Source organism: Rhinatrema bivittatum, chromosome 2 (assembly GCF_901001135.1).
Source record: "Rhinatrema bivittatum chromosome 2, aRhiBiv1.1, whole genome shotgun sequence".
Lineage (NCBI taxonomy): Eukaryota > Metazoa > Chordata > Amphibia > Gymnophiona > Rhinatrematidae > Rhinatrema > Rhinatrema bivittatum.
The window spans coordinates 293279931-293305882 of record NC_042616.1 but is presented as its reverse complement, the minus strand read 5'-3'; the positions used below and the strand labels follow the sequence as shown (position 1 = coordinate 293305882).

Here is a 25952-nt window from a genome sequence, read left to right as displayed (position 1 = left end):
ACAAATTTTACCTTTTATGGTAACAAGGATATGTTATCTAATGTTAAGTCACAACAGGGCTCCAAATATATTTCAGGGATCAAGGACCAAAGAAGCCTCATTGTTAAATCTCCTGAAAAAATGTTCGGTATTTAGAGAATTTTATTCCACCTTATATTCGGCTGACCCTGAAAAACCAGTAGCTAGAGAGGAGTTTATGTGGGAATTATGTCTACTCTGAGTGTCTAAGGCAGACTCTGTTCGGTTAAATGCCCTGTTTACAACATTTGAAATCATACAGGTGATCAATAATTTGAAAAATTTTAAGGCACCAGGTCCTGATGGACTTGGATGCTGGGTATTGTAAAGCATTGCAGGATCATATTGTGGAGGATATGCAGAGCTTATTTGAAACCATGGCCAAACAAGTCTCTCTACCCAAATCCATTCAGAATGTGGTGATAGTTGTATTACCAAACCAGGATGGACCCTACTTTATCTGCTCCTACAGACAGATTTCACTGCTAAATCAAGATGTTAAGATCAATGCCAACATCATTTCCAACCAACTGAAATGTTTTACCATCTTTGGTCAATAAGGGGCAGGCAGGGTTTGTACATGGCAGGAAATCCAGCATTAATGTGCGGAAACTATTGCTGGCCCTAGAGCATTGTCATATGGGTAAAATGAGACCCACTTTTCGATGCTGAGAAGGCCTTCAAGAGGGTCTCATTGTCCTTTTTGAAAGTTATTGTGCAAGCTGTGGGTCTGAATGGACGCAAATATGATTGTGTTTGTGTTCTATACTCCTCCCACAGCTCAAATTTTAGTAAATGGCTTTATCTGATAAGTTTATATTAGCGAGAGGGATTAGGCAGGGGTGTCCACTGTCTCCACTCCTATTTGTGCTGACCTGGAATCCCTGGTGTTGCATTTGACAAACCACTCTCAAATTATGGGTATCAAGAAAGGTGCTGCGTGCCTAAAAGTCTTACTGTTTGCGGATGATATCTTGATGTTACACTCATATGTGCACACTTCATTACCCACAGTGCTTAAATTATTTGAATTATTTGGTTCCTTTTTTAGATGAAAACTTAATTTGGATAAGTCAGAGGCATTAGACATTTTGGGCACCCTGAACCAGCTAGCCCGACTTCCCTATTAAATGGAAAGATCATTCCCTCAGATATTTAGGTATCCAGATACACTGTGATCCTTCTCAGTAGTACCAAATGAATATTAAGCTTATTTTGGAGACTTTCCAAACTAAAACATCAGGTTGGTTAAATCTTCTGCTTTGCTTACAAGGATGCATAGTGTTAATAAAAATGGTGTTGCTGCTTAAACTTTTATATATTTTTCAAATGCTCCCAGTTATTATCAAATCTCAGCATATCAGTATCCTAAATAGTATATGTTCCTGATTTTTTTTTTTTTTTTTTTTTTTTTTGGAGGGGGAAAAGACCTAGGTTATCTTTGGCCAAATTGATGCTTCCAAAGGAGGATGGAGGTCTTAACTTTAATAATTTTAGATTCTATAACATGGCATGTCTAATGAGATCCATGGATGATTGGCTTAAAAAAATACTAGGCTATATACCAACATAGAGTATGAACAACAGATGATGTCCCCTAGTAATTTGCATTTACATCAGAAGATGGAATGTGGCATCAAGGTTTTTGTGGGGGAAATCTGCAGTTATATTCCCAAGTTTTGGGATTTATTCCATTAGTGAGGAATGTGAATTTAGCACCTGGGGATATGCATGTTTAGGTATCAGGAATTATATATCCAAGGGTTTCAGACTATATCTCATTTTCTTAATTCTGACAAAACCCAATTAGTCTTCTTTTGGAATGTAAGTAAAAAAATGGCCGTGACTAATTCAGCAGCAGAAATGTGCGGCAATTAATTATACTGGACAATATCACTTTGACAAAGACAAATTTTAATGCTATATTGTGCATAGAACTGTGCACAAAAGTTCAATTGTCAGAGTAGAATATTAGTTAAAAGAGGCCCCGACACGGCCGTGTTTCGCGTCAGGCTGCGTCAGGGGGACAAGATTCCAAAAGTTCTGAAAACAAAAGTATATGCAGTTATTGTGCAGTGTGGCGGACACTTGGAGCACTTAATAGTGTAAAAACTTGAAAGTAGAGGAGCCAAGACAACACTATTGTAATCGTATGTAGAAACAACAAAGCAGGAAAACTCAGGAAAAAGGGGGGGCTCAGAGAAACTAAGTCAAAACTGACTCAGAATGAAAGGAGCTGGAGGAACAAAAATTTTTTAATTGTGGATAGACTGACCAGTGAAGGGGGGGGAAGGGGGGAAAAAGGAGACGAGGGCGAGGGAAAGGAAGAGATAAGAGGAAGAAAGAAAAGGGGGGGGGAGGGGAACGGGAGGGAAAAGGGACCAGGAACAAGGAGGGAAGGGGAAGGGGGAACATTATAGTAAACCTGATGCCTCACTAGAAGTCAACAACTGGGACCCAAAAATAGTGTGTGTCAGGGAAGAAAGGAATGGTGAACAGGTGTGCAAGAGAGTTTAAAAAAAACAGAGGAAAGAAAAAATAATCCAGAACGTGTTACCTTAATACAGCTGATATCTACAGCTCAAAAGCCTGTTTGGCGTCATAGACTTCAGAGAATATTATCCAAGAGCTTTCAAATATGAATATGAAGCTAATCCCCTGAAGAAACCATAAGGGTGAAACAGGAGCTTCCTTTCGGGACAGCAGTTGAATTGAGGCTAAGAAGAAAAAGGACTTGGAGTGAAAAGGTTTTCACTTAGTGCAATAAAGTATATTGGTAATTGTGTGTTTAGGGGATAACAAATGAATTGAGGGCAACAGGGTATAAAAACTTTATCGGTGTGAAAAAATAAGGTGATACATTGTAATTGAAGGGATATGTTTACATTGTATTAATGTCTGTTGTAACATTCATGTGTTTGATGTTAAAGTGATTTAAGAAAAAATGTGTTTATAACATGTTGCTTAGTTGAATGAATGAGTGAGTGTATGGAAATGTAGGGTGTTTTATGTATGCTTTTAAACATATGAAATAAAATATGTAATGTATTTAACATGTGAATACGGGAATATTGTATGTAACTCTATCATATAGAATACCTGTATTGAACCCAGTGCAGGGAGGTACATTTTCTGGTCAGGAATCTATATGCCAGATAAACTTCCTGGAGCTTTGGGTGATTCGTTACGCGCTTTGGGCGTTTTGAGACCGTTTGTCCCACAAAGCAGTCCTTATTCGGACAGACAGACAATCAAGTAGCAGGGAGGAACCGGGTCATTCCTCCTCTGTTAAGAGGCAGTACAGATTTGGTCCTGGGCTCTGGTGTAGAGCATGTCCTGCAAGCAATGTAACTAGCCGGATCACTGAATGTAGTGGCGGACCACCTGAGCCGTGCATTTCAACCACACTAGTGGTCCCTGGATCCGGCACTGGCAGCCTGGATTTTCCACCAGTGGGGAACTCCGGATGTGGATCTCTTTGCCTCCCTGTGAAACTGCAAGGTGAGCAATTTCTGTTCCCTGTTCAGGACAGACGGACTTCCAGCAATGGATGCCTTTGCCCGTCATTGGGGCACAGGTCTCCTGTACCCATATCTTCCTCTTCTGCTAATCAAGAGGACTCTCTTGAAGCTCCAGCAAGATTGGGGGACCATGATCCTCGTGGCCCTGGACTGGCCCAGAGAAATCTGGTTCCCACTCCTCCAAGACCTGTCAATCAGAGATCCTATCAGTCTGGGGACTGCACCCGATCTGATAACGCAAGATTGGGGTAGGCTGCACCATCTGAACCTCCAGTTGTTAGCCTTAATGGTCTGGAGGTTGAGTGCCTAGTCGTTCAGTCCCTGGACCTGTCTGACGTGTCTCAGGTGCTGGTTGCTTCCAGGAAGCGTTCCACAAGGAAGTCTTACCGATTGAAGTGGAGCAGGTTTTTCATCTGGTGTGAGAGACCCAGCTTAGATCCATTCATCCGCCCAGTTCTGAGGTTCTTGGACTATTTGTGCACCTCTCTGAGGATGGCCTTAAAACCACCTCGGTCAGGGTCCATCTGAGCGCCGTTCTTACCATCGCTGGCGCACCCATCTCTGTTCAGCCCATAGTAGGTCGCTTTATGCAGTACCTGCTTCATTTGAAGCCCCCACTCCGGCCTCCTGTTGTGTCCTGGGACCTCAACGTTGTGTTGGTGTGACTCCCTTTGAGCCTATGTGCTCCTGCGATCTGAGGTTTCTCGCTTGGAAAGTTCTATTCCTGGTGGTGTTCGCCTCAGCTCGCAGGGTTAGTGAGCTTCAGGCCTTGGTTATGCACCCGCTCTACACAAAATTCTTTCATGACTGGGTGTTCCTCTGTACGCATCCCAAGTTCCTGGCTAAGGTGGTAACCGATTTCCACCTCAATCAGTCCATTGTTCTGCCCTCCTCCTTCCTGAGGCCCCATTCACACCAGGGCAAACGGACTCTACACACATTGAATTGCAAGAGGGCCTTAGCCTTCTATTTAGAATGCACAGCAGGCCTCAGGCAATCTACTCAGCTCTTCATCTCTTTCGATAAGAATAGATTGGGAGTTATGGTGGGCAAACATTGTCCAGTTGGCTAGCAGATTCAATCTACTTCTGCTTTGCCCAAGCGGGCCTTCAATTGGGAGGCCGGGTCAAAGCTCACTCTGAGGGCTATGGCAGCGTCGATGGCCAACTTATGATTGGTTCCCATTGCAGAAATCTGCAGGCCTGCGACGTGGAGCTCTCTGCACACGTTTGTGGCCCACTACTGCTTGGACAAGGATGGTCAGCAAGGTAGTAACTTTGGCCAATCTGTCCTTTGCAACCTCTTCCAGGCTTGAACCCAACTCTTCCTACCTAAGGCCCTTTGTTTGGAACCAAGCTGTCTCCCTGGTCTTCCTAACTGCACTACATTTGTTTTGGTGCCTGTTGGCACCTGTTTTTTTCGTGCAGGTTGGACATATATGTTTCCGGGAACAGCCTGTAGCTGGTATTCCTCCATCTGTGAGGACTACCATACTGCTTGTCCTAGGATAAAGCAGAGTTTCTTATCTGTAACAGGTGTTCTCCTAGGACAGCAGGATGTTAGTCCTCAGGAAACCCTCCTGCCTCCCTACAGAGTTGGGTTCTCCTGCATTTTATTTTTTGCTCGTGAATTCTATATTACAAGACTGAAGGGGGACCCCGCGTAGATGCTCTGATAGTGGCATGCTGAGCATGCTCAGTGTACTAGTCAAAGTTTCTAGAAACTTTGCAAAAGATTTCCGTGCCGGGCTCCCTCTGATGTCACCCATCTGTGAGGATTAACGTCCTGTTGTCCTAGGAGAACATCTGTTACAGGTAAGCAACTCTACTTTATTTTGATGGCTTCCCGATTCACACAAGAGTTGGACAGGGATCAGGTCAAAGACATACAAAACGTGGGAGAGAAGGGAGAAGTGTTGCTGCTTGGAGATTTTAATCTGCCGGATATAGACTGGAGTATCTCTTCTGCAGAATCTACAAAACGAAGAGAGATAGTGGATGCCCTTCAAGGGGCTGTGCTCAAACAAATGGTAATGGAACTCAAGAGGGAGGATGTGATCTCTGACATAGTGCTTACAAATGGGGATAATGGCTCTAGTGTCCAGGTAGGTGCTCACCTGAGTACCAGTGATTATCAGATGGTATGATTTGATATAACAAACAGGCTCTAGAAAAATCACATGAAGACCCAAGTTTTGAATTTCAAAAATACAGATTTTTGTCAAAATGGGGACGATCCTGGAGCAAGAAATAGAAGACAGGAGAAAATGGATGAGGTGGAACAGTGGGCCAAATTAAAAGGAGCTATTACAAAGACAAATCTATATGTTAGAAAAGTAAACAAAAGTAAGGAGGTGGCTGAAAACAAAGGCAAAAAGAACAACGTAAAGGATATCAAAAAGGAACATAGAAAAGAATACCTGGTGAAGCTGAGGTAGATGAAGGAAAAAATCGGGAAGGCAGAAGGACAAGCAGAAGAAAGGATTGCCAAAGAGGTAAAAAATAACAATATATCTGAAAAACATATTTTTTCAGATATATTGGAGAAAAAGGGTGGCCCAAAGTGGTTTAGTGAAATTGAAAGGTGACGAGCAATGTGTGGAGACAGTCTAAGAAATGGCGGAAGTATTAAACAAATACTTCAGTTTGGTGTCACTAAAGGTGACCCTGGAGAAGGACCATTGATGACTGAAGATCATGGATGGTGGGTTAGATGAAACTGTTTACAGAAGAGAATGTATGAGAAGAGCAAGGAAAACTGAAAGTGGGCAAGGCCATGGGGCCAGATAAAGTATATCCCAGGATACTGAAGGAGCTTAGAGATGTGCTGGTGGGACTGCTGAAAGACCTGTTCAGTCGATCCCTGGAAATGGGAGTGGTGCTGTATGACTGGAGAAGAGTGGTTGTGGTTCCGCTTCACAAGAGTGGTAGCAGAGAGGAGACTGGAAGCTACAGGCTGGTTAGCCTCACCTCAGTGGTGGGGAAAATTAATGGGGAGACTGCTGAAGGTGGGTTGCTGGACCTGAGGCAGCATGAGTTCACTAGGGGAAAGTCCAGCCAGCAGGAGTACTCATCAAGCAATGCTTCTTATTTACTGTTGACTCCTTCCTCTTTAGGCTTCCTCCTGCAGTTGGAAATGGGGGCCCTATGGTCTGCAAGACTCACCAGGTCCCGTATAGCAGATGGAAGCTGAAAAGGAGGAGTCAGCAGTAGCATGTAATAAGTGAGGCTTATCCAACTCTTCCTGGCTGCAAACTGAATGCAATTTCACAAAGAAATGTGTGCTATGAGAGAAGAGGGGGCTGTGGGGAAGGGAGTCACATGGGTTGGGGGAAGAATAAATGATTATGCTAGGTTAGAGAGTTAGTGAGGGAGGGAAGAGTATTGTGGTAGAGGAGATGAAGGAAAGATGAGTATTGTGCCAAGGGTTTGGGAAGGTGGAAAAGAAATTACACCAGGGGAGTGGAGAAATGATGTGGGTACTGAGGGTGGTGAGAAAAATTATTGTACCATGGTAGTGAATGGTTAAGATAATTGCACAAAGAGGTTGTGGATGTTGGCTGTTCCGAAGGAGGTGATGAGGGAGAGAAAACTGCACTGGGGAGAAAGAGATAATGGTTGCACTGGGGGGGGGGGGGGAAAGATGATTGAGTCAGTGGGGTGGAGGACAGATGATTGGGCCAGGGGGAGGCGGGGGGAGAAGATGCATATGAGAGATGGTCTTGAAAAGTACCCATGTCATGAAGTGTCCTGGGAGGGAGGGGACAGCATGCTAGGAGGAAGAAATGGTGCCTGGAGAAAAGGAAAGGGAAGGGGGAGAGAATGCCTGGCCCTGGAGGAAGTACAAGAAGCAGGAAAAGGTAGGTATTGTTCCTGGAAGAAGAGAGGAGAAAAACAAAAGGAAAAGGAGTCAAAATTAAAAAAAAAAAAAAAATCCACTAAAATATACTTCGATATTTACCCACAAAAACATTTTCTTTTTCTCCTGATTTTCTTCCAATTTTTTTTCTTGTCTTAATAAACCCTGATAAATTCCCAGGAAGAATAAAGAACAATAAAAATTGAAAATAAAGGTTCTTAAATATTGCATATTATATTATGATGTGCTGAGTGGCAATTTCTCAAGGTTATTTCTGTGAAACAGTTCCAGATAGGCTATTGGTTTTGCATTCATAAATCCCATGTTTAATCTGTATTTTCTTCTCATTCCTTCTACAGCTCTGTTTGTCATTTACCTGGAAAGATGCATTTGATAAAGGTTCGCTTTTTGGAGGATCTGTCAAGCTTGGTATGTTATTTCCATATATACAGAATAGCAGTAAAATGCTAAAGAGAAATGTGGAGTTTATTTTGCTAATAAATATACTTAAAGTACATTTGTAATTTTTTGTTAGGATTCAAGGATGGAATTAATTTTATAAAAAGGAAACAAATCATAGAAAAGTGTGAGAAAATCAAGAGCTGTGCAGTTATTACATAGGCTCAGAGATGAGCTTTTTTTCTGCAGGGGGATTTGGCAACAACTCCACCTCCTGGGATGGCTGCAGCAATGATTGCTTTTTTAGGCCTGGGCTGGCTGCAGTTGTAGCATGCCCTTCTGGGTCTGGATGGCAACAGGTGCGACACAGTGACAGATTCAGCATTTTGTTATCCCTGGGCACTATCAGGCTGATGCAATACCATGGGGATTTGCCCACTTTCAGTTCCTTAATAGTTTGAAAAACTTCACTAACTTAAATCTATTTTTCAGGAACTCCTTAATCTCTCCGAGCACTTCTGGCAAATCCATACTACCTAGATACTGATCAGTATCTTGTGATAACACCTTCGTATCTGAGTCATACAACTCTTTGTAGAATTGTATGAATCATTTGCTAATTTCACCAGTGGTATATACAGATTTTCCTGTGGCATCCTGAATCTTAGTAATATGATACTTGAAGACCACCTCCTTCAATCTCCTAGCTAGCAGATGACAAGCTTTGTTGCCAAACTCCAAATGTTTCTGCTTTTCTAACTGAAATGCCACCTTTGCTAGGTCCAGCTCTTTCAGATCCTTTCTAGCCTCTTCTAGCTTCTGTAATTTATGGATATCCAGAATTCTCTTGTGACTCAACTCTAATCTCGCTATCATTTCTAAAAGCTGTAACCTTTTCAACTCCCTTTCTTTTTTAAGAAATGAGGTTTGCAAGATCAATTTGCCCCATACTATGGCCTTTAAACGTTCCCATATAGTCCCGGGAGATACCTATTCCCGAATATCCTCAGTAAGTGTGGTAGTGAAAGGTTTATCATCTAACAATCTGTCATTTAGCCTCCAATAATGCGTTTCGGCCGCCCTATCCGATGATTGCAAGGACATCCAGACCAGAGCAAGATCCAACCAAGTAATATTATCCAGGTCTGCTTCTTTAATAGAACCCACCAGAGAGTTAAGAAAAAATCCAACTTGGAATAAGAATTGTGTATGAGAAAAATAGGTATAATTCTGAGCTGTGGGATTTTGCAGCCTCCATATATCTACCAATTCTCTGTCCGTACTCAAATTTTTTAGTGCTTGTCTATTTCTTCCCACCTCCCATCCCTGATCCCATATTATCTAAATAAGCATATCTAGTTATATTAAGATCTCCCCCCACAATAAGGTGGCCTTCTGCCCACTCCCCCAGTAAACTAGAAATTTTATCCAAGAATGGGCCTTGGTCAGTATTGGGAGCATATAAGTTGAACAGTATATACATTATATCATTTGCCTTTACCTTGACTAGGACATAGCCCTCCACATTAGTACTGATTTAGAAAACCCCCCCACTGATTTAGAAAAACGATGCCCATACTACAATAGTTTTTCCCCACAGGTGCTGCAGCATGAAATTGTGGGAACGCTGTAGCACTAAGTAACCATTCTATCCATTTAGAAAGGTGGGTATCCTGACAGAAAACTATAGATGCCTTAAGCCTGACATTTCTTGAAAAAAGTCTTCTCTTATCTGGAGAATTCAAGCCCTTGGTGTTAATAGAAACTATTTTTAAACCCCCCCATTTGTAAACATCCCCTCTCCCCTACTTCATTATTCCACGTTCTTCCTTCCAATCTTCATCCATAAGGTCACTCCCCCCAGGATCAACGCCTATTCAGCCATACAATAGTACAGATCCGTCCCGCTCCCCATATCCATTGGAACCTCATTCGCCAACCATAGCTCAAATGGTAGCCCCTTTGCTATCTACCCTAATGCTCTCCCACCCATTCCCAGAACTAGTCCACCAATCACCAGTGTGGACTCCATTCTGTCCATCCTATTGCAGGAGGTCCTATCCAAGAGCATCCTCTAGACCTTTTATACCTTATAGGTCTTAGCATTCTGGTCAGCCAAGACCTTTGTCACAACCACTTCAATCAAGGGGCAAGCCACAGCGACAACCTAAACGGGGCTGCAGCTCCGCAAAAGCAACCGCCTGCTTTTTGAGTTCCAGAGAGCCACCCCCAGCAGCATTCATAGGAGGACATCTGTGCTACTTTTACAGCAACTGGGAGTCCATCACCTCGGAATAATGGGTACTCAACATAATCAAAGAGGGTTATAACCTGAACTTCTTGACCCTTCCATCCCTTCCCCATATACCTCCTCTTTGAAGTACATCTTCCCACTTATCTCTCAACACAGAAATCTCGTATCTGCTGATTCAGAAATCTATTCAATCAGTCCCTTTTCAACAACAAAATCAGGGATTCTTTTTCCAATATTTTCTCATCCCAAAGAAGTCGGGGGGGGGGGTCTCCACCCCATCATGGATTTTCGAAACCTCAACCAACATATCCAGAAAGAAAAGTTCAAGATGACTTCTCTCAAGAACATCTTACCTCTGTTATAGCCCAACGATTGGCTATGCTCTATCGACCTGAAGGATACGTACTCCCATATAACCATGCACCCATCTTTGTGGCGCTACCTTTGTTTTCAGATTCAGAACACGCACTACCAACTCAAAGTTCTGCCGTTTGGCCTGTCCTTGACCCCAAGAATATTCACGAAATGTTTAGCAATGGTGGTGGCTCATCTCAGACAACTATCCATCCAAATATTCCCTTATCTGGACGACTGGTTGCTAGTAGCATCGGATCCAAATACGCTACACGCACACATGGTACGCACGATCAACAGTCTCCAGACACTGGGGTTTCTCATCAATTACAAGAAATTACAACTACAACCTACGCAAATTCTGCAATTCATAGGAGCTCTCATCAGTATTGTAGAGGAGAAAGTCTACCTTCTTCAGGACAGAATGCAGACGTTTTCCGGCCTAGCACAGAACTTAGGCAGCCAAAATCAAGCATTGGCATGCAAGTTCTTCAACTTTTAGACTACATGGCGGCAGCCATCCATGTAGTTCCCCACATGAGACTGCACATGCGCAGTTTACAATGGGGCCTCAAAACTCAATGGTCACAGTTCCTGCAGCCCCTCAACTCCAGGGTTCAGATCACCAAACCAATGAAAGCAGACATTCAGTGGTGCTCTCTTCCCGCAACCTATCCTCAGGAGTTCCCTTCCGGATGCCCCCTCATCAACTAACGCTCACAACAGATGCCTCTAGGAAAGGTTGGGGAGCCCATCTAGACGACATCAAAACTCAGGGATTTTGGTCTCCACAAGAATCCACGTACCAAATCAATCTCCTAGAGTTATGCGCAATCTGGAGGGCGCTTCGGACCTTCTCTTCTCAAGTCTAGGGAAAACGTCTCATGGTGTAAACAGACAACCAAATCGCCATGTTTTACATAAACAAAGGAAGGTCCGGTTCATGGACACTGTCGAGAAGCGATTCGAATACTCCAGTAGGCGAGTACAGCCCAGGTATCCCTCCAGGCCACTTACCTTCCGGGTCTGGACAACATTAAGGCGGACCGCCTAAGCAGGGTTTTTCACCCACACAAATGGACTTTAAATCAAGATGTGGCCCTCACCATTTTCCAGCAGTGGGGCTTCCCAACAATCGACCTCTTTGCCACGGAAAGCAATCGTCTTTTGCTCCATGTACCCCAGCAAACTTCGGTACACCCCGGATGCCTTCCTCATCCCATGGACGACGGGCTTTACTATACGCCTACCCTCCCATTCCGCTAATATCAAGGACAATTCAGAAATGCATTCAGGACATGGCGGACATGATCCTCATAGCTCCAGCATGGCCGAAACAACCTTGGTATGCGTATCTCTTGCGACTTTCCATACACCCACTGATTCCGCTGGAGAACCATCTGCAGCTTTTAACACAGGAAGGGAGGCTCCCTCCTCCAATGCATCAATCTCTCCGTCTGATGGCGTGGAGATTGAAAGGCAAATATTAAACCACCTTGGCCTACCTTCGCAGGTAGAAGATATCCTTATCACATCGAGGAAGCCTTCCACCAGATGTAACTATGCTGGCAAATGGCATCACTATCAGATGTGGTGTAAGCCAAGGAACCTAGATCTGTTCTCCTCCACTGCCATCCAACTACTGGAGTATCTTCATACGCTTTACCAACCGGGTCTGACTACCACATCAGTTCGGGTACATATCAGCGCTATTGCAGCTTTTCATCAATCTCATAATGGCCTACCCATATCTAACCATCCTTTGATTTCTAGATTCATGAAGGGGGCATGCTTCGCCTCAGACCACCGGTGACAAAGCCACTTGTACCATGGGACCTGAACATTGTTTTGGAGCAGCTAATGCTCCTTTGAACCCATAGACACAAGCCACATTAAATACCTGACATGGAAAACAGTATTCCTGGTGGTCATTACATCAGCTAGAGTGAGTTACAAGCCTTAGTTCACTACTCTCCTTACTTAGAATTCTGTCACGACAAAGTTACCCTTCGTCCTTATCCCACCTTCCTTCCCAAGGTGGTCTCTGCTTTTCATCTCAATCAAACCATCACTCTGCCCATTTTCATGCCACGGCCTCATCACAATGATCGAGAAAAACTTCTCCACTCGCTGAACTGTAAATGGGCTCTGGCTTACTGTAAGCAAAGGACTCAATCTCCTATAAGACCTTCTCGGCTCTTTCTTTCATTTAATCCAAATGATCCTGGTCAACCCGTCTCTAAGAGAACAATCGCCAGTTGGTTATCACAATGCATTCTTTTTTGGTACAACAAACGATCAATCAGACTTCACAAGAAGCCTCAGGATCACCAAATACGCGCCACCGCAGCATCAGTTGCCCACTTGAACAAGGTTCCATTACTGGATATCTGCAAAGCGGCAACTTGGTCCTCCATCCATACCTTCATTTCACACTGTCTACAACAGCAAGTGACCTCTGATGCAGCGCTGGGCACAGCAGTCTTGTCTACTCTTCAAAACCGATGAGACTGTCTACATTCTATGGGTTGCTGTCCTGACTTTCAAAGACATACCAAATGGACACAACCTGGGAGCTTGGGGCTCCCAGACAGCATGGCTAATTCAGCCCTGCTATCGACGGGAAAAAGCAAGTTTGCTTACTGTAAGCGGTGTTTCCGTAGATAGATGAATTAGCCATGCGAACCCTCCCTCCTCCCTAGACAGTCCCACGAAGGACATTTAATTATTACCTCTCGCTTGGCTACAAAGAGACTGAGGAGAAGAGGGGAATCGCGGGGGAAGACAACCACGCAGCCACACAGAGTCAAAGCTCTGTGACTCTCTCACTGAGGAAAACTCCGCCTACCCTGGTCGTGTGCACACTCTCAGACAGCATGGCTAATTCATCCTGTTATTTACGGAAACACAGTTTACGGTAAGCAAACTTGCTTTTGTGGCTCACATAGGCCCAATGTAGTAAGAGAAAAATCTTAAAGCATTTTAAACACACAGTGCAGTAAGTTAATGGTATGCTAATGCATTGGGTGTTTAAAAAAAAAAAAAAAAAAAAAAAAGTATATTGATCTTCACAATGTTCAATGTGTTAAAATGTGTGTGGCCTTTTCCATAAGCTGAGCACACACAAATTCAGGACAGTCTTCACCATGCACACAATTTAAAAAACCCCAAAACAAACACACCATGTTTTGTGTGCATAAAATATGATTTGTGCACATAACACACATTTATGTGTAGGAAACTTGCCTTGAGTGCACAAAATGTTTTCTGTGCGTGGGTCTAGGCACCAGAATTCCTGCTTCTGCCAATAGTCTAACACTAGCATCATAAACTTTACTCCTCCTTTGACCAGGAGTAACATTTCCAGAGCTAAGAAAAATAGCAGTTAAGCCTCTGCACCTCTATGCATTGTGGGGTGGGGTAATATTTACTGCCTTCATTAGAATGAGATTCTCATGCAAGGGCACTGAGCAGTACACTTTTTTGTGCAAAACTCCATGCTGCATCTGGAATAAAGTTTGCGCACAAGAAATGTGCATGCAACTGCAATTAAAATTGTACATTCTGTTGAGCACACGTCATTACATTGGGCCAAAGACCCTGGCTAAAAAGGTGGCTACTCTTAAGGACCAATATAACAAATTGTTAATTAAAAGAAAATGGGTGTCAAATTTTAGCGCACAGTGCTGAGAAAAACAAGCTAACTCCCTAATACAGTAAACTTATAGTATGGAAATGCATCAGAAGTTGAAAATGCACAAACACAAAAATGAGTTGAAATGTATGCTCAGCTTAATGCATCTTATTACATTAGCCCCATTAATGAGTAGCATGCATGAAATGATTTGTGTGCATAAAACTGAAAAGGTACACTAGATGGGCTTAGAGACCTCGGCTGGGAAGGGGATGGTTGGTGAGTGGGCAGGTCCCAGGACAGAGTCCATCTGGCTTGGTGGTTCTGCACTTGTGAGCCAAGCACTGAGGTACCCCAATGTTTTCAGGGTTTGGAGTCCTAGGTCAGAGATGGAATAAAAGTTAACTCACATTTCTATGGTTAGTGTTAGTCTATTGTGCTGTGCTGATGTGGTAGTCCACTTCAGACCTGGAAGACCTGAGTTCAAGATCACTGCACCCAGGACCAGCAGGTCTGGGACCATGTTGGCATAACACCATAGACTAACACTAGCTCCAGAAATGTGAGTTAACTTTTATTCCTTCACTCATCCAGGAGTTAGATTTCCAGCATTAAAATGTATAATTAAGTCTCCAGGGCTTTAGCATAACTCCCTTTGTGGGGGGAGGTAGTCCTCACACACATGGGTGACATCAGATGGAGCCCAGCATGGAAAACCTATGTCAAAGTTTCTAGGAACTTAAAACACACTGAGCATGCCACTATCCAAGCATCCATGCAGGTTCCCTCTTCAGTATCTTCATTTTCGCGGAGCTGTTGTCTCGCGTTTGTGGCGCTTGTGCTCTTTTCTTTGGAAAGCATTTTTTCCTGCGCCGGGTCCCTCTCGATTCCTCCCAGTTTTTAGTTAGTTGGTGGTGCAGTAGGTTTTTACCTTCTGTGTGGTTGATTCCCAGCAGTGACGTTCTCGGGTGTTCGCTGGTCATCGATCACTTGCCGGCCTCCTTTTTGTCATGGTGTCAGGTTTTTCTCGGTGCCCTCGGACTATGTTCCTCATGGATCCGCATGAGGTTTGTCTCCTTTGCTTGGGGGCATTGCACGATGTCCGGGGCTGTCATTTTTGCGACCAGATGACCCCCAAAGGCTGGTGTACTCGCCTAGACAAGATGGAGAAGCTGTCAGGGTCCAGAAAGTCCGAACCCTCGACAGTGGTGTTGGGAGCATCGATGCCGAAAGGATGAGGGGAACCGATGGACACTGATCCCTCATTCTCCACCCCTCCTCCGGGGTCTTCAATGGAGAGGGGAGCTGGGGATTGGCCTTCATCTGTCTCTTCTCGCTTGAGGTCTTCAGGATCGTCTCCTCCTTCCTCGGCACTGGGGAAAGAGCGGGCCGAGCACCATGGGAAGTCCCGAAAGCATTGCCACTGGTCTTCGTCCTCGCACGGTGCTGGGCTTGGGTTGGCACCGGCACCTGCTGTGATGCCCCCTAAGTGACCCCATGGTGAGGAGGTCTTGCCCTCATAGAGGCCGGTGATCCGAGGCATTCCCCACTGATTCCAGTGCCAGGTACCAATTTCCTTTGGGGCTCCAATGGGAATCAGGACAACCTGAGGAGGAAGAGGCATAACCAATCTTCAGCAGCTTTCAAGGAGAAGCTTGAGCGCAGGGTGCAGTTGGCAGTTCGAGCCCTGCAGGGCATCAAGCTGCCGGACCCTCAGGTGCCTCCACTGGTGCCTCCACTGGTGCCAGAGCTTGCACAGTCGATGGTGGGATGCTGCTGGAGTGCCTCTGTTCTCCTTGGTATTCTCCTGATGCAGCCGCCAGTGCCGCTGCCTCCCAATGTTATCCTTATTGTGGGGTCCTCCGAGGAAGAGGGGGCCTTTGAAGCTGGAGGGGCCATTGAGGCCCCTGGTTCCATGGCTAGCATTACCTGGTCTGGCTCCAGATCCTTTGGGACTCTCAATGCCCTCTGTGCTGCCGGTGCCCTTGATGCCATTGGTGCCCAAGCAGTTGGGCCTGGGAAGGCCTCCCCCATGGGTGCCTCTGGGCGATCTTAATGATGATGATGCCCCTTATGATCCATGGGGGGGGGGGGGATGATACCTCAGAGTTGTCTTCTGCTGACTCCAGTGACCTTCCCTCGGACCCATTTCCTGTAGAGGAGCAGCGCTGATCCCCACTTGAGGACGTAACCTTTGCCAGTTTTGTGCAAGCCATGGCTGAAGCCGTTCCATTCCCACTTCTGACTGAGAAGGATGCCAGACACAAGGTGCTGGAATTTCTCTAGTTTGTGGACGCTGTAAAGGAGGTGGTGGCAGTTCTTGTCCATGAGATTTTCAAGGAATTGCTCCTTAATTTGGGAACACCCCATCTCCATGCCTTCGGTCAACTGGAAGGCCGATACACTGTACTTGGTCCAGCATTTATGGGGTTTGAGAAGTGTCAGCTCCCATACTAGTCGATGGTCGTGGAGTCTGCCGTTAAGATGGCTAAGTGTTCTTGCACCCATGCCTCCATCCCTCCAGGGTGAGAGCATAGGACATTGGATGGATTGGGTAGGAAGGTGTTTCGGGGCGTGATGTTGATTGCCCTGATCACCTCCTACCAGCTGCATATGATGCAGTATTTGCGGAACCTCAGGAAACAAGTCCAGGAACTGTCAAAGCAGCTGCCTCAGCAGCAGCAGGTTGCCTTTTTGGTGGTCATCCAGCAAGATCTGGAATGCTGCAAGCATGAGGTGTGTTCCACCTATGATGGTTCTGAGATGTTGGGAAGCATGATGGCCACAGGTATTGGTGCCCGTCGGATGGCCTGGCTTAGGGCCTCAGATCTCCGCCCGAAGGTGCAGGAGAGGCTCGCAGACCTGCCCTGTACTGGCAACAACCGCTTCGGTGACAAGGTGAGGGATGCTGTGGATCATGAGACCCTGTAGCATCTCTCGGCCAGGAAGTCCTTGTGTTAGGGCCCAAGGAGTCCTTTTACTGGCAGAGGGAATACTATCCTTCCGTTTCTCACACTTGGGCCCAGCGGACGGGATCTAGGGGCCGCTCTAGACAGCAGCGGACCCCCAAACTTCAGCCAGTGCTCCAGATAAGCCCCACTATGGGGTTTTGACTTGCTGCAAGAGAGTGTAAGCCAACCACCCTTGATGCAGGACCCTCTGGTCGGGGGCAGACTACTGTTCTTCCGGGACTGTTGGCCCAGCATTTCATTGGACCAGTGGGTTCTGTCCATTGTGCGGCAATGGTACCAGCTGAATCTTCTGTGGGTCCCTCTGGATTCTCCCCCTGACTGACTTGGGGTCAGTCCTCATATCAGGAAATACTGTTGGTGGAGCTTGTCGCCCTCGTAATGGCCAGGGCCGTCGAGCCCATTCCGCTGAGTCAGCGGGGGCGGGGATTCTACTCCTGATATTTCCTGATTTTGAAGAGAATAGGGGAACTTTGTCCTGTTTTAGACTTGAGGGCCTTAAACAAGTTTCTGAAAAGAGAGGTTCAAGACTCTCTCTCTCCCTATAAAGAGGAGATCCCTTGATCTAAAAGACGCCTATGCCCACATCGGGATCTTCCATGGTCACAGGAAGTACCTGTGGTTTGTAATAGGCAAATAACATTTTCAGTACAGGATGTTGTAGTTTTGGCCTGGCCTCAGCCCCGTGAGTCTTCACCAAGTGCCTGGCAGTTGTGGGTGCGTACGTCCGCAGGTTAGGGGATGCATGTGTTTCCCGTACCTGGACAATTGGCTCTTCAAGAACCCCTCCCAGGAGGGAGCGGTACAGTCTCTACACTTGACTGTTCGGTGTTAGTGTTCCTGGGGTTTATTATCAACTATCAAAGTCCCATTTTGACCCGTCCCCTCAGTTGGACTTCATTGGTGCCAGGTTGGACATGGCTCAGGCCCGAGAATATCTTCCCTGAAATCGGGCGCTCACATTGGCATCCATTGCAGGAGTGGTCCATCAGAGCCTGCAGATTTCGGCACACTGAATGCTGTGACTCTTAGGATGCGACTGTCCATGTTATTCCCTTAGCTCACTTGCATATGTGCAGCGCTCAATCGACCTTGCGGCCCCAGTGGTGCCAAGCCACCAAGACTTCCACATCTGCATTTGCATTACTCCGCCTCTCTGGGACTGCTTGTCTTGGTGGGAGTCTGACCAACTTGGAGGAGGGGGTGTCAGTTCAAAGTCCCCCTGTCCAGATTGTGCTCACTACAGATGCGTCCAACCTGGGGTGGGGGGTCCATGTAGAGGGGCTCTGCACCCAGGGTTTGTGGTCCACTTAGGTAGCACAATGCCAGATCAACTTCGTATGGAGCGCCAGGATCCGCTATGTGCTTTGGGCATTTAGGGATCATCTGATGAACAAAAGTGGTTTTGATCCAGAACGACAACTTAGGTGATAATGTGGTACATCAACAAACAGGGAGATAAGGGGTTGTTCTTCCTGCCAGGAAGCCGTTCAGAGCTGGTCCTATGCTCTGTCGCAGAATATGGTGCTCCGAGCCGTGTACCTGGCTGGGTCAGAGAATGTGGTGGCGGACAGGCTGAGTCGAGCCTTCCGACCCCACGAGTGGTCCCTGAAACAAAAAGTGGCGGATCGGATCTTCTGCTGCTGGGGGACTCCGGATGTGGATCTGTTTGCATCCCCCTGCACCAAGAAGGTGAATCAGTTCTGCTCCCTATATAGGGTGGACCGCAAGCCAGCCTCTGATGCCTTTGCCACCATTGAAGCAAGGGCCTTCTGTATGCATATCTTCCTCCTTCCCCTGGTGCTGAAGACTCTCTCCTGAAGCTTCAGCAGGACAGGGGAACTATGATTCTTATAGCCGAGGCAGATCTGGTTCCTCTCTTGCAGAATCTCTCCCTCCGGGAGCCAATCAGTCTGCGGACCTCCCCAGACTTCCTCATGCAGGATCGAGGAATGTTGCATCATCCCAACCTCTGGGCCTTTTCTCTGATGGCCTGGATGTTGAGAGGTTGATTATGCAGCCCCTCGACCTCGCGGATGATGTCTTGTCCTGGTGGCTTCCAAGAAGTTTTCCAGTAGGAAGTCTTATGGCCTGAAGTGGAAGAGGTTTTCTGTCTGGTGTGAGCACCACTGCCTGGATATGTTCTCCTGCTCTGTGCCGAAGTTGCTTGATACCTTCTGCACCTTTGACATAAGTTTTCTGTGCTGGGCTCCAGCTGATGTCACTCTTGTGTGTGAGGACTAAGATCCTGCTGCCCTAGGAGAACACCTATTACAGGTAAGCAACTCTGCTTTGTGACATGTTAACAGGGCCAGCCAACTTTCTTTTTTTTTTCTTTTCAATTTGTCTTCATTTGATATTGGCTGTGTATCAAGGGGTCTTAGCTCTTGTCATTGAGGCTGCAGACAAGTCTGGTTTTCAGGGTAACCAAGCTATTTATCCTTGTTCTTAGACTAAATGTATGTAAATACATGTGATGAATAATCATTATGGATATCCTGAAAACCAGGCTTGTTGGAAACTCTTGCTGAGAGCCCCTGTTGTACACATGTATTACCTGATGTATTTACAAGTTGTATGCCAGTGTGTGAACATAAATTCAAAATATTGAGGCATGATAATACTAATTTTTATTAAAAAATAAAGAAAACCCTTAATATAGATACAAATAAATGTTTTAGACTATAATATTATGTAGACAAACATTTGTTCTGAGCGCAGACACTTTTTTTTTTAAATTGTTTTATATTTTTAAACTTGCTTTTTCTTGTTAGTTACTAACCTGTAACATCTATCTGACTTTATATGGCTTGCCAGAGAATGAAATATATATCTCCTGCTTAATATATCACTAATGATGTCATAATCTTGATTCTGGTTTCTGGGTGTGTGGACGGCTGACCTTTTTTTGCAGGATTTCATTTGGTAATGCTGCTGCTTGTAGAAATGGGGTTTTACTATGGATAAAAACAGTGGGGGAAGTGTTTACCTTTAAATGTAAACACACTTTCTATGTCTGCTAACTTATGTAGTATGTGTTAGCTGCTTTCAGGGGTTTATAATTCCTTTTGTTATCTTCTACACTATGAATTTTGGCAAATTACTGAATTAAGTGGATCTCACTTTAAGCATTGGGACTGAGCTGCTGAATGCATACAGTCCCAGAAGTGATCTCTTGCCCGTTTAGGCAGGATGATCTTCAAAATATAAAATTGCTGGCTTCACCCGTTCAGGTAGTGCTGTAGTCCTCTAGTACAATCCCATGTGAGACCATTATGCATGCATGATAGTTCTCTCCCCTCCCCCCCCCCCCCCCCCCCCCCCCCCCCAATTTCCTGTATATTAGCAGCACTTGCTTGGTCATGGAAAACACTTTTGGTTTTTTTTTTAATGAATTTTGTCCTTTTTAGCTCTACCTAGCATAGGGTATGAGAAGACCTGTGTTTTGTTCAATGCTGGAGCACTGGCTAGTCAGATTGCATCGGAGCAGAACTTGGATAGTGATGAAGGATTAAAAGCTGCTGCGAAATTTTATCAGGTATGAAAGTGCTGTTAATTGGGCTAAAAAATTGATTCTTGTTTGGTTTCTTAGCATGTTACTTTTCTCATGCAGGTGATTAACACTTGTTCTTATGACTTTCATTTACATTCTTATACTATGCCATTTATTTCCTTTTCTGGAAAATTATGGAATAGAGGTGGAAGCACCTTCTACATTACCTCATGTTTCAAGCAGTGAGATTCTGACTAATCGGGGAAAAATATAAATAGGTTTTTTGGATTAATAAACTACTCAAATCATTCTGTTTTCAGATCTCAGTTGAACTTACAACTATATTGCAGTTAACCTGTTTGGTCATTATGTATTTACATAAAGTAGATTTTATTACCCGAGCACAGCAGAATATTTCTTGTGCATAATTCTTCATAATGGAAGGTAACTATCCCAGTAAGCAAGATAATTTTTTCCCATTTTTTTGGTGCATTATATTAACATTTTATTTTCAGTTATAAGAAAAAATCTTTCTGTGCCGACCCCTTGGCTTGTTAGATATTTGGAGAACTTTGCACCCTGAAGAGAGAGACTATACACACATCTCATGGGCTCATATGACCCTCTCACATATTGATTATATTCTGGTTTCCCAAACTCTTTTTTTTCTTTTCAATTTTCCAGGTGCTCAGGTGATCTCTGATCATTCTCTGGTATCGGTGGATGTTATCTTTGCTATTGGGGGACCAGGAGATAGGATAAGGTGCTTTCCACCTTATCTGAAAGATGATTTAGAGTTCCAAAAATATCTCCAGGGGAAATGGCAAGCTTTTGTGGCCCATAATCAGCAGCACGTTCCCAACCCCCAATTGTTTTGGGAAACAGGAAAGGCAGTTTTACAGGGGGAGGGGGGGGGGAATCATTTCATACTTAATTGCTAATTCTAAATGTTTGAATAAGAGCATACTGCAATTGGAAGCCCAACTAAATTGGCTAAGGTGGATCTGGTTAAGGAGCCTACGGAGAGCCATAGAGCTACCTTTCACAGCATTCTAGAATGTCTCAATGTTCTGTTGCAAGCTCAAGCTCAGCATTCATTACAAGTAGTGAGTCACAATTTCTTTTTAAACATGGGAACAAAACTAGGAAATTTTTGGCAAATCTTGTGCACGCTGCCGAAGGAAATAAATTTATAGATTGTGTGCAGAATTCTCAAGGGGAGATGGTTTCAGAAAAGACTGCTATGTGCAAAGTCTTTAGAATTGTTTATGAGACTTTGTACACTGCAGATACCTTGGGTGGGAGTGACAAGGAAGATGCATTTTTCACTAACATCTCACTTCCTCAACTGTCTGAGGCACAATTGGACTGTCTTAATCGGCCGATCCAAACATTTGAGCGTTTGTGTGCTATAAACTCTAGCAAATCAGGGAAATCCCCTGGCCTGGATGGGTTTTCATATGACTTTTATAAAATTCTGTGCCCACAGATTCCGGTTCCTCTCACCAACTTTTACCTAGATGGGCTCAATAAGAAATTTTTCCTGGATTCTTTTAATCAAGCCCATATAATTCTACCGAAGCCCAGGAAGGATAGGTTATTCTATCCTTTTATCTGATCTCTTTTAAATTGTGATTTAAAGCTCTTGCTAAAGTATTAGCGGAGATGCTTAATCATCTTCTCCCTATGTCAATCTTCCCTAATAAAGTGGGTTTTGTGAAAGGGAGGAAGGCTAACTTTCACATTTCTTCAGGCCTTGCAGAACATCAGCCATGATGTTCTGCAAGGCCTGGAGAATACCAGATTTGGCCATAGGGTATGATTCGGAAAAAGCATTTGACCTGGTGTCTTGGCCCTATCTATTTTTCTGTTCTCCAGCAATTTGGGTTTAAGGACAACATTCTTGAGCATATTTCTTTACTCTATACTAAACCAGTCTCTCAGGTTGTGGCTAATGGGTGCCTTTCTGGTGATATTCAGATACAGAGAGGTTAAGACAGGGATGCCAATTATCCCCCATTCTTTATATTTTATCTATCCCCTTCTGAGGAAAATTGTGTGATCCTGTAATAGGATTTGAAGGGGTTAAAGTGAACTTTAAGGTAGCAGTGTTTGTCGACTGTTATTTTTCTTACATGTCCCAATCAGTCCCTTTGCTTTGCTAAATCTTCAACTACAGTTTGAGCAATTTGCAGGCCTAAAGATAAATCAGAACAAATCAGAAGCCATAGATGTTAGTGGGAATGTGCAACCGCAGGGCACTTCTCCTCTGAGATGGGTGGATGAAGAAATGAGATATTTAGGTATAAAAATTCTGGTCAATCTAGATACCATTTATTCCTCAAATATCCAACCTCTGCTCATGGATACTCTTGCCTCTCTAGAAAGGTGGAAATCTTTACTCTTCTCCCTGATGGGTAGAATCCATCTTTTCAAGATGGTAATCCTTCCTAGATTGCTCTATGTTCTCCAAATGATGCCCACTTGGATATCTAAACAGGATCATAGTGTTGAACCAGGCCCTTAAGGTTTTTTTTTCTTTGGCGACGAAAGAGGGCCATAATTCTCATGGATGCCCTAATCAAGCCACAAGACAAAGGGGGTTTAAGATGTCAAAGTATACCGCTTTATAACCTAGTGTATGCCTTATGACATGTGGGGGACTGGATTTTGACCACTTCTCAATTTACTCCAGTTGAGTGTCTCTTAGATTGGTATGATGTACCTTCCTTAAATGCCCTCCTACAACTTGAAGCTTATAGCATTCTCCCTCAGTTATGCTCTCATCTACTTCTCAGTACTTGCAAGAAAGCTTGGGTATATCTGTGTAAGATAGCAAGACATCCGGGTAGGCTGACATCGTTATTGCCTATAGTAGACAATGGGGTGGGGGAATCTGTTTTTAAAAAATGGCATATAGACTTGTCCTCTCTAGTATATTTCAGTTTGCTGCTTCCTCTGGCCTAATGTTTAGCTATCAGGACTTACAACAGCAATTTTCATTGCCCCAAATGGATTTTTTTGCCTTCCTGCAACTGCTCCACTTTGTTCAAAGTTGGCACAATTTTTTTCAGGTCTCGGAGTCTTTTACGTTAATATGAGAGATCATACAGGTGGGAGACAGCAACGCCCTTCGATTTCCCATTTCTCTAAGCTTTTATTAGCAGAAAGCCTAGTTCCCATTTCTGATCTTTACGGAAAGTGATTAACATAGCCTGCTTTCCGGCTCTCGTTTTCTGATTTCAATAACAGCTTTCTCTGTACACAGGACATTACGGGTAATATACTTCTCCGGGAAACACAGTACAAAGTTTTATGGCAGACCAATCTCACTTCTCTTTAGAATTCCAGATTCAGGGTAGCTCTTCTGTATTATGCCTTAAGTGTCAAGGTGATGCTGGTACATTTTATTATTGTTTTTGGGATTTTCCAGTGGTAGTTGCTTTCTTGGGAGTAGGTTAGTCATAATTGTGCTCTTATACTTGGCGACAAAATACCTCTTGACTCGAATGTTTGGTTATTTGGAGCCCCCAAAATGGCAGTTCCTTGTTGGAGTACAGGGATTCTCTTGTTTTATTACAAAGGCAGGCCTGGTGGATAAAAGTCATTTTACCAGGTTGGGTAGGAACGCAAGGTTAAATCTTTTTAAGTGAATATATCATTGCTAGAGCTAGCACTCAAGAGATCTGAAGATGTTAAATGTCTTTTTAGACCATCTTGCTCCTACAACAAGGCCTTCCGGTTTGGAGGCCCATTGAGGGGATTTTTCTCCCCCCCCCCCCTTTTTCCCCCTCCTTTTGTGGATTGGTCTTGGATCCTGCGGGTGGAATGCCCCTAATGGTCCGTGAGCTGAATTTCGTTTGCGGGGGGGGGGGGGGGAGGATAGGGAGAGGAGGGGCTGGGGGGGTTAGGATTTAAGTACCAAATGTCTATTGTTTATTATATGGTACCAATCTACGAGAGAAAGTATTAGATCCCCTAATTATACTAACAATCATACATCACAATGGGAATCATGAAAAACCATAACCTTGTGACTTTACCTCACTAGTTTCAACCCACACTGTACAACATATATTTTTAAATTTTTTACACACATTATGTATTTTATAAAATGTTTATTAATTTATTGCACTTCTTCCATTTGTAAACATGACATAAATCAATGACTATTTTTATAATAAATGTCATGTTTACAAATGGAAGAAGTGCAATAAATTAATAAACATTTTATAAAATACATAATGTGTGTAAAAAATTAAAAAATGTATAGTGTGGGTTGAAACTAGTGGGGTAAAGTCACAAGGTTATGGTTTTTCATGATTCCCATTGTGATGTATGATTATTGCTTATTATAGCCAGCAGGGGCATATTAGGGGCAAGGATAGATCACTACTACTTTGCTAATTGTATCCCTTTCTCCAGTCTGTTGTGGCCATTATTGCACTATAATTATTTTTTACACATAGCTGTCTCTCATATACTTTAAGCCAGATAGTGTTTGGTTATTCGTATTTCAAATTCTGTTTTGCTTGGCAATTATATTTGATGTAGTGATTGTCTGTCTTTGTTCCTCCAATTAAAACTGAATAAAAATGGTTTAAAAAAAAATGCCATTTTGAGTCCTACCCGAAGATCTGTTGAGCCCAGTATCTTGTTCTACTGGGACCAATCCAACTCTCAAATACCTGGCAAATCCCAAGGAGTAGATATAGTAACATATTGATGACAGAAAAAGAACAAATGGTCCATCTAGTCTACCCTGCAAGTTTCCTATGGTAGCAACTGCCGCTCCATGCAGGTTACTCCCAAGCCTTAAGCAAAACATTTACTGGTTGAGCTGTCTTGAAAGTTCGAACAGTGCTGTTTGTTGTGCTTTGCTTTTGGACTTGGTCATAGAAGCAGTCCTGTTCTTTTCGTCTTATGCCTGCGTATCAGTACCCCAGACCATAAAAGTGGGGACTCTTGTTAGTGGTTGTCTGAATCCAATTCTCCTTTTTCCTCCGCAATGTCAAAGTGGAGAGCGCTTGCATCAAAAGCATCAAAGCTTGTTGGTTAAGGGTAATAATCCCTATGCATTCTTAAGGGTAGTAACTGCTACTGAGCTTGTTACCCCCATGCACCCTTTTCTTCACGTCAGTCTTTCAGCCCTTAGGGATCCAGATTGTTTATCCCATGCCCCCTTGAATTCTTTGATTGTTTTTGTGTTCTCCTCCTCCTCCGGAAGGGCATTCCAGGCATTAATCACCCTTTCTGTGAAGAATCGTGTTCAGAGTTTGTATTCTGAATTCAGGAGTTGCCGCAATAAAATGATTTACATGAAACTTTAAACTTCACCAGGATCTCACGCATTCTTGCACTTGTGTAGATGTCAATATATTAAAGTGCAAGCAGAACTCCAGTGCCTTGTTGTAAGAATTATTTCCTAACATTGGTTCTGAGTCAGCTCTTT

The 25952-nt window shown here is 44.1% G+C and overlaps 1 protein-coding gene across 2 annotated transcripts in view; it reads left to right on the top strand.

Annotated features, from left to right (window-relative positions):
- Positions 1–25952, top strand: part of PDCD6IP (programmed cell death 6 interacting protein) — a 224614-nt gene that overhangs the window by 58544 nt on the left and 140118 nt on the right. For both annotated transcript variants that reach the window (XM_029589621.1, XM_029589620.1), the window contains exons 3-4: positions 7757–7826; positions 20418–20545. In XM_029589621.1, coding sequence (XP_029445481.1) covers positions 7757–7826; positions 20418–20545 — 198 coding nt within the window. The remainder of the gene's footprint in view (positions 1–7756; positions 7827–20417; positions 20546–25952) is intronic.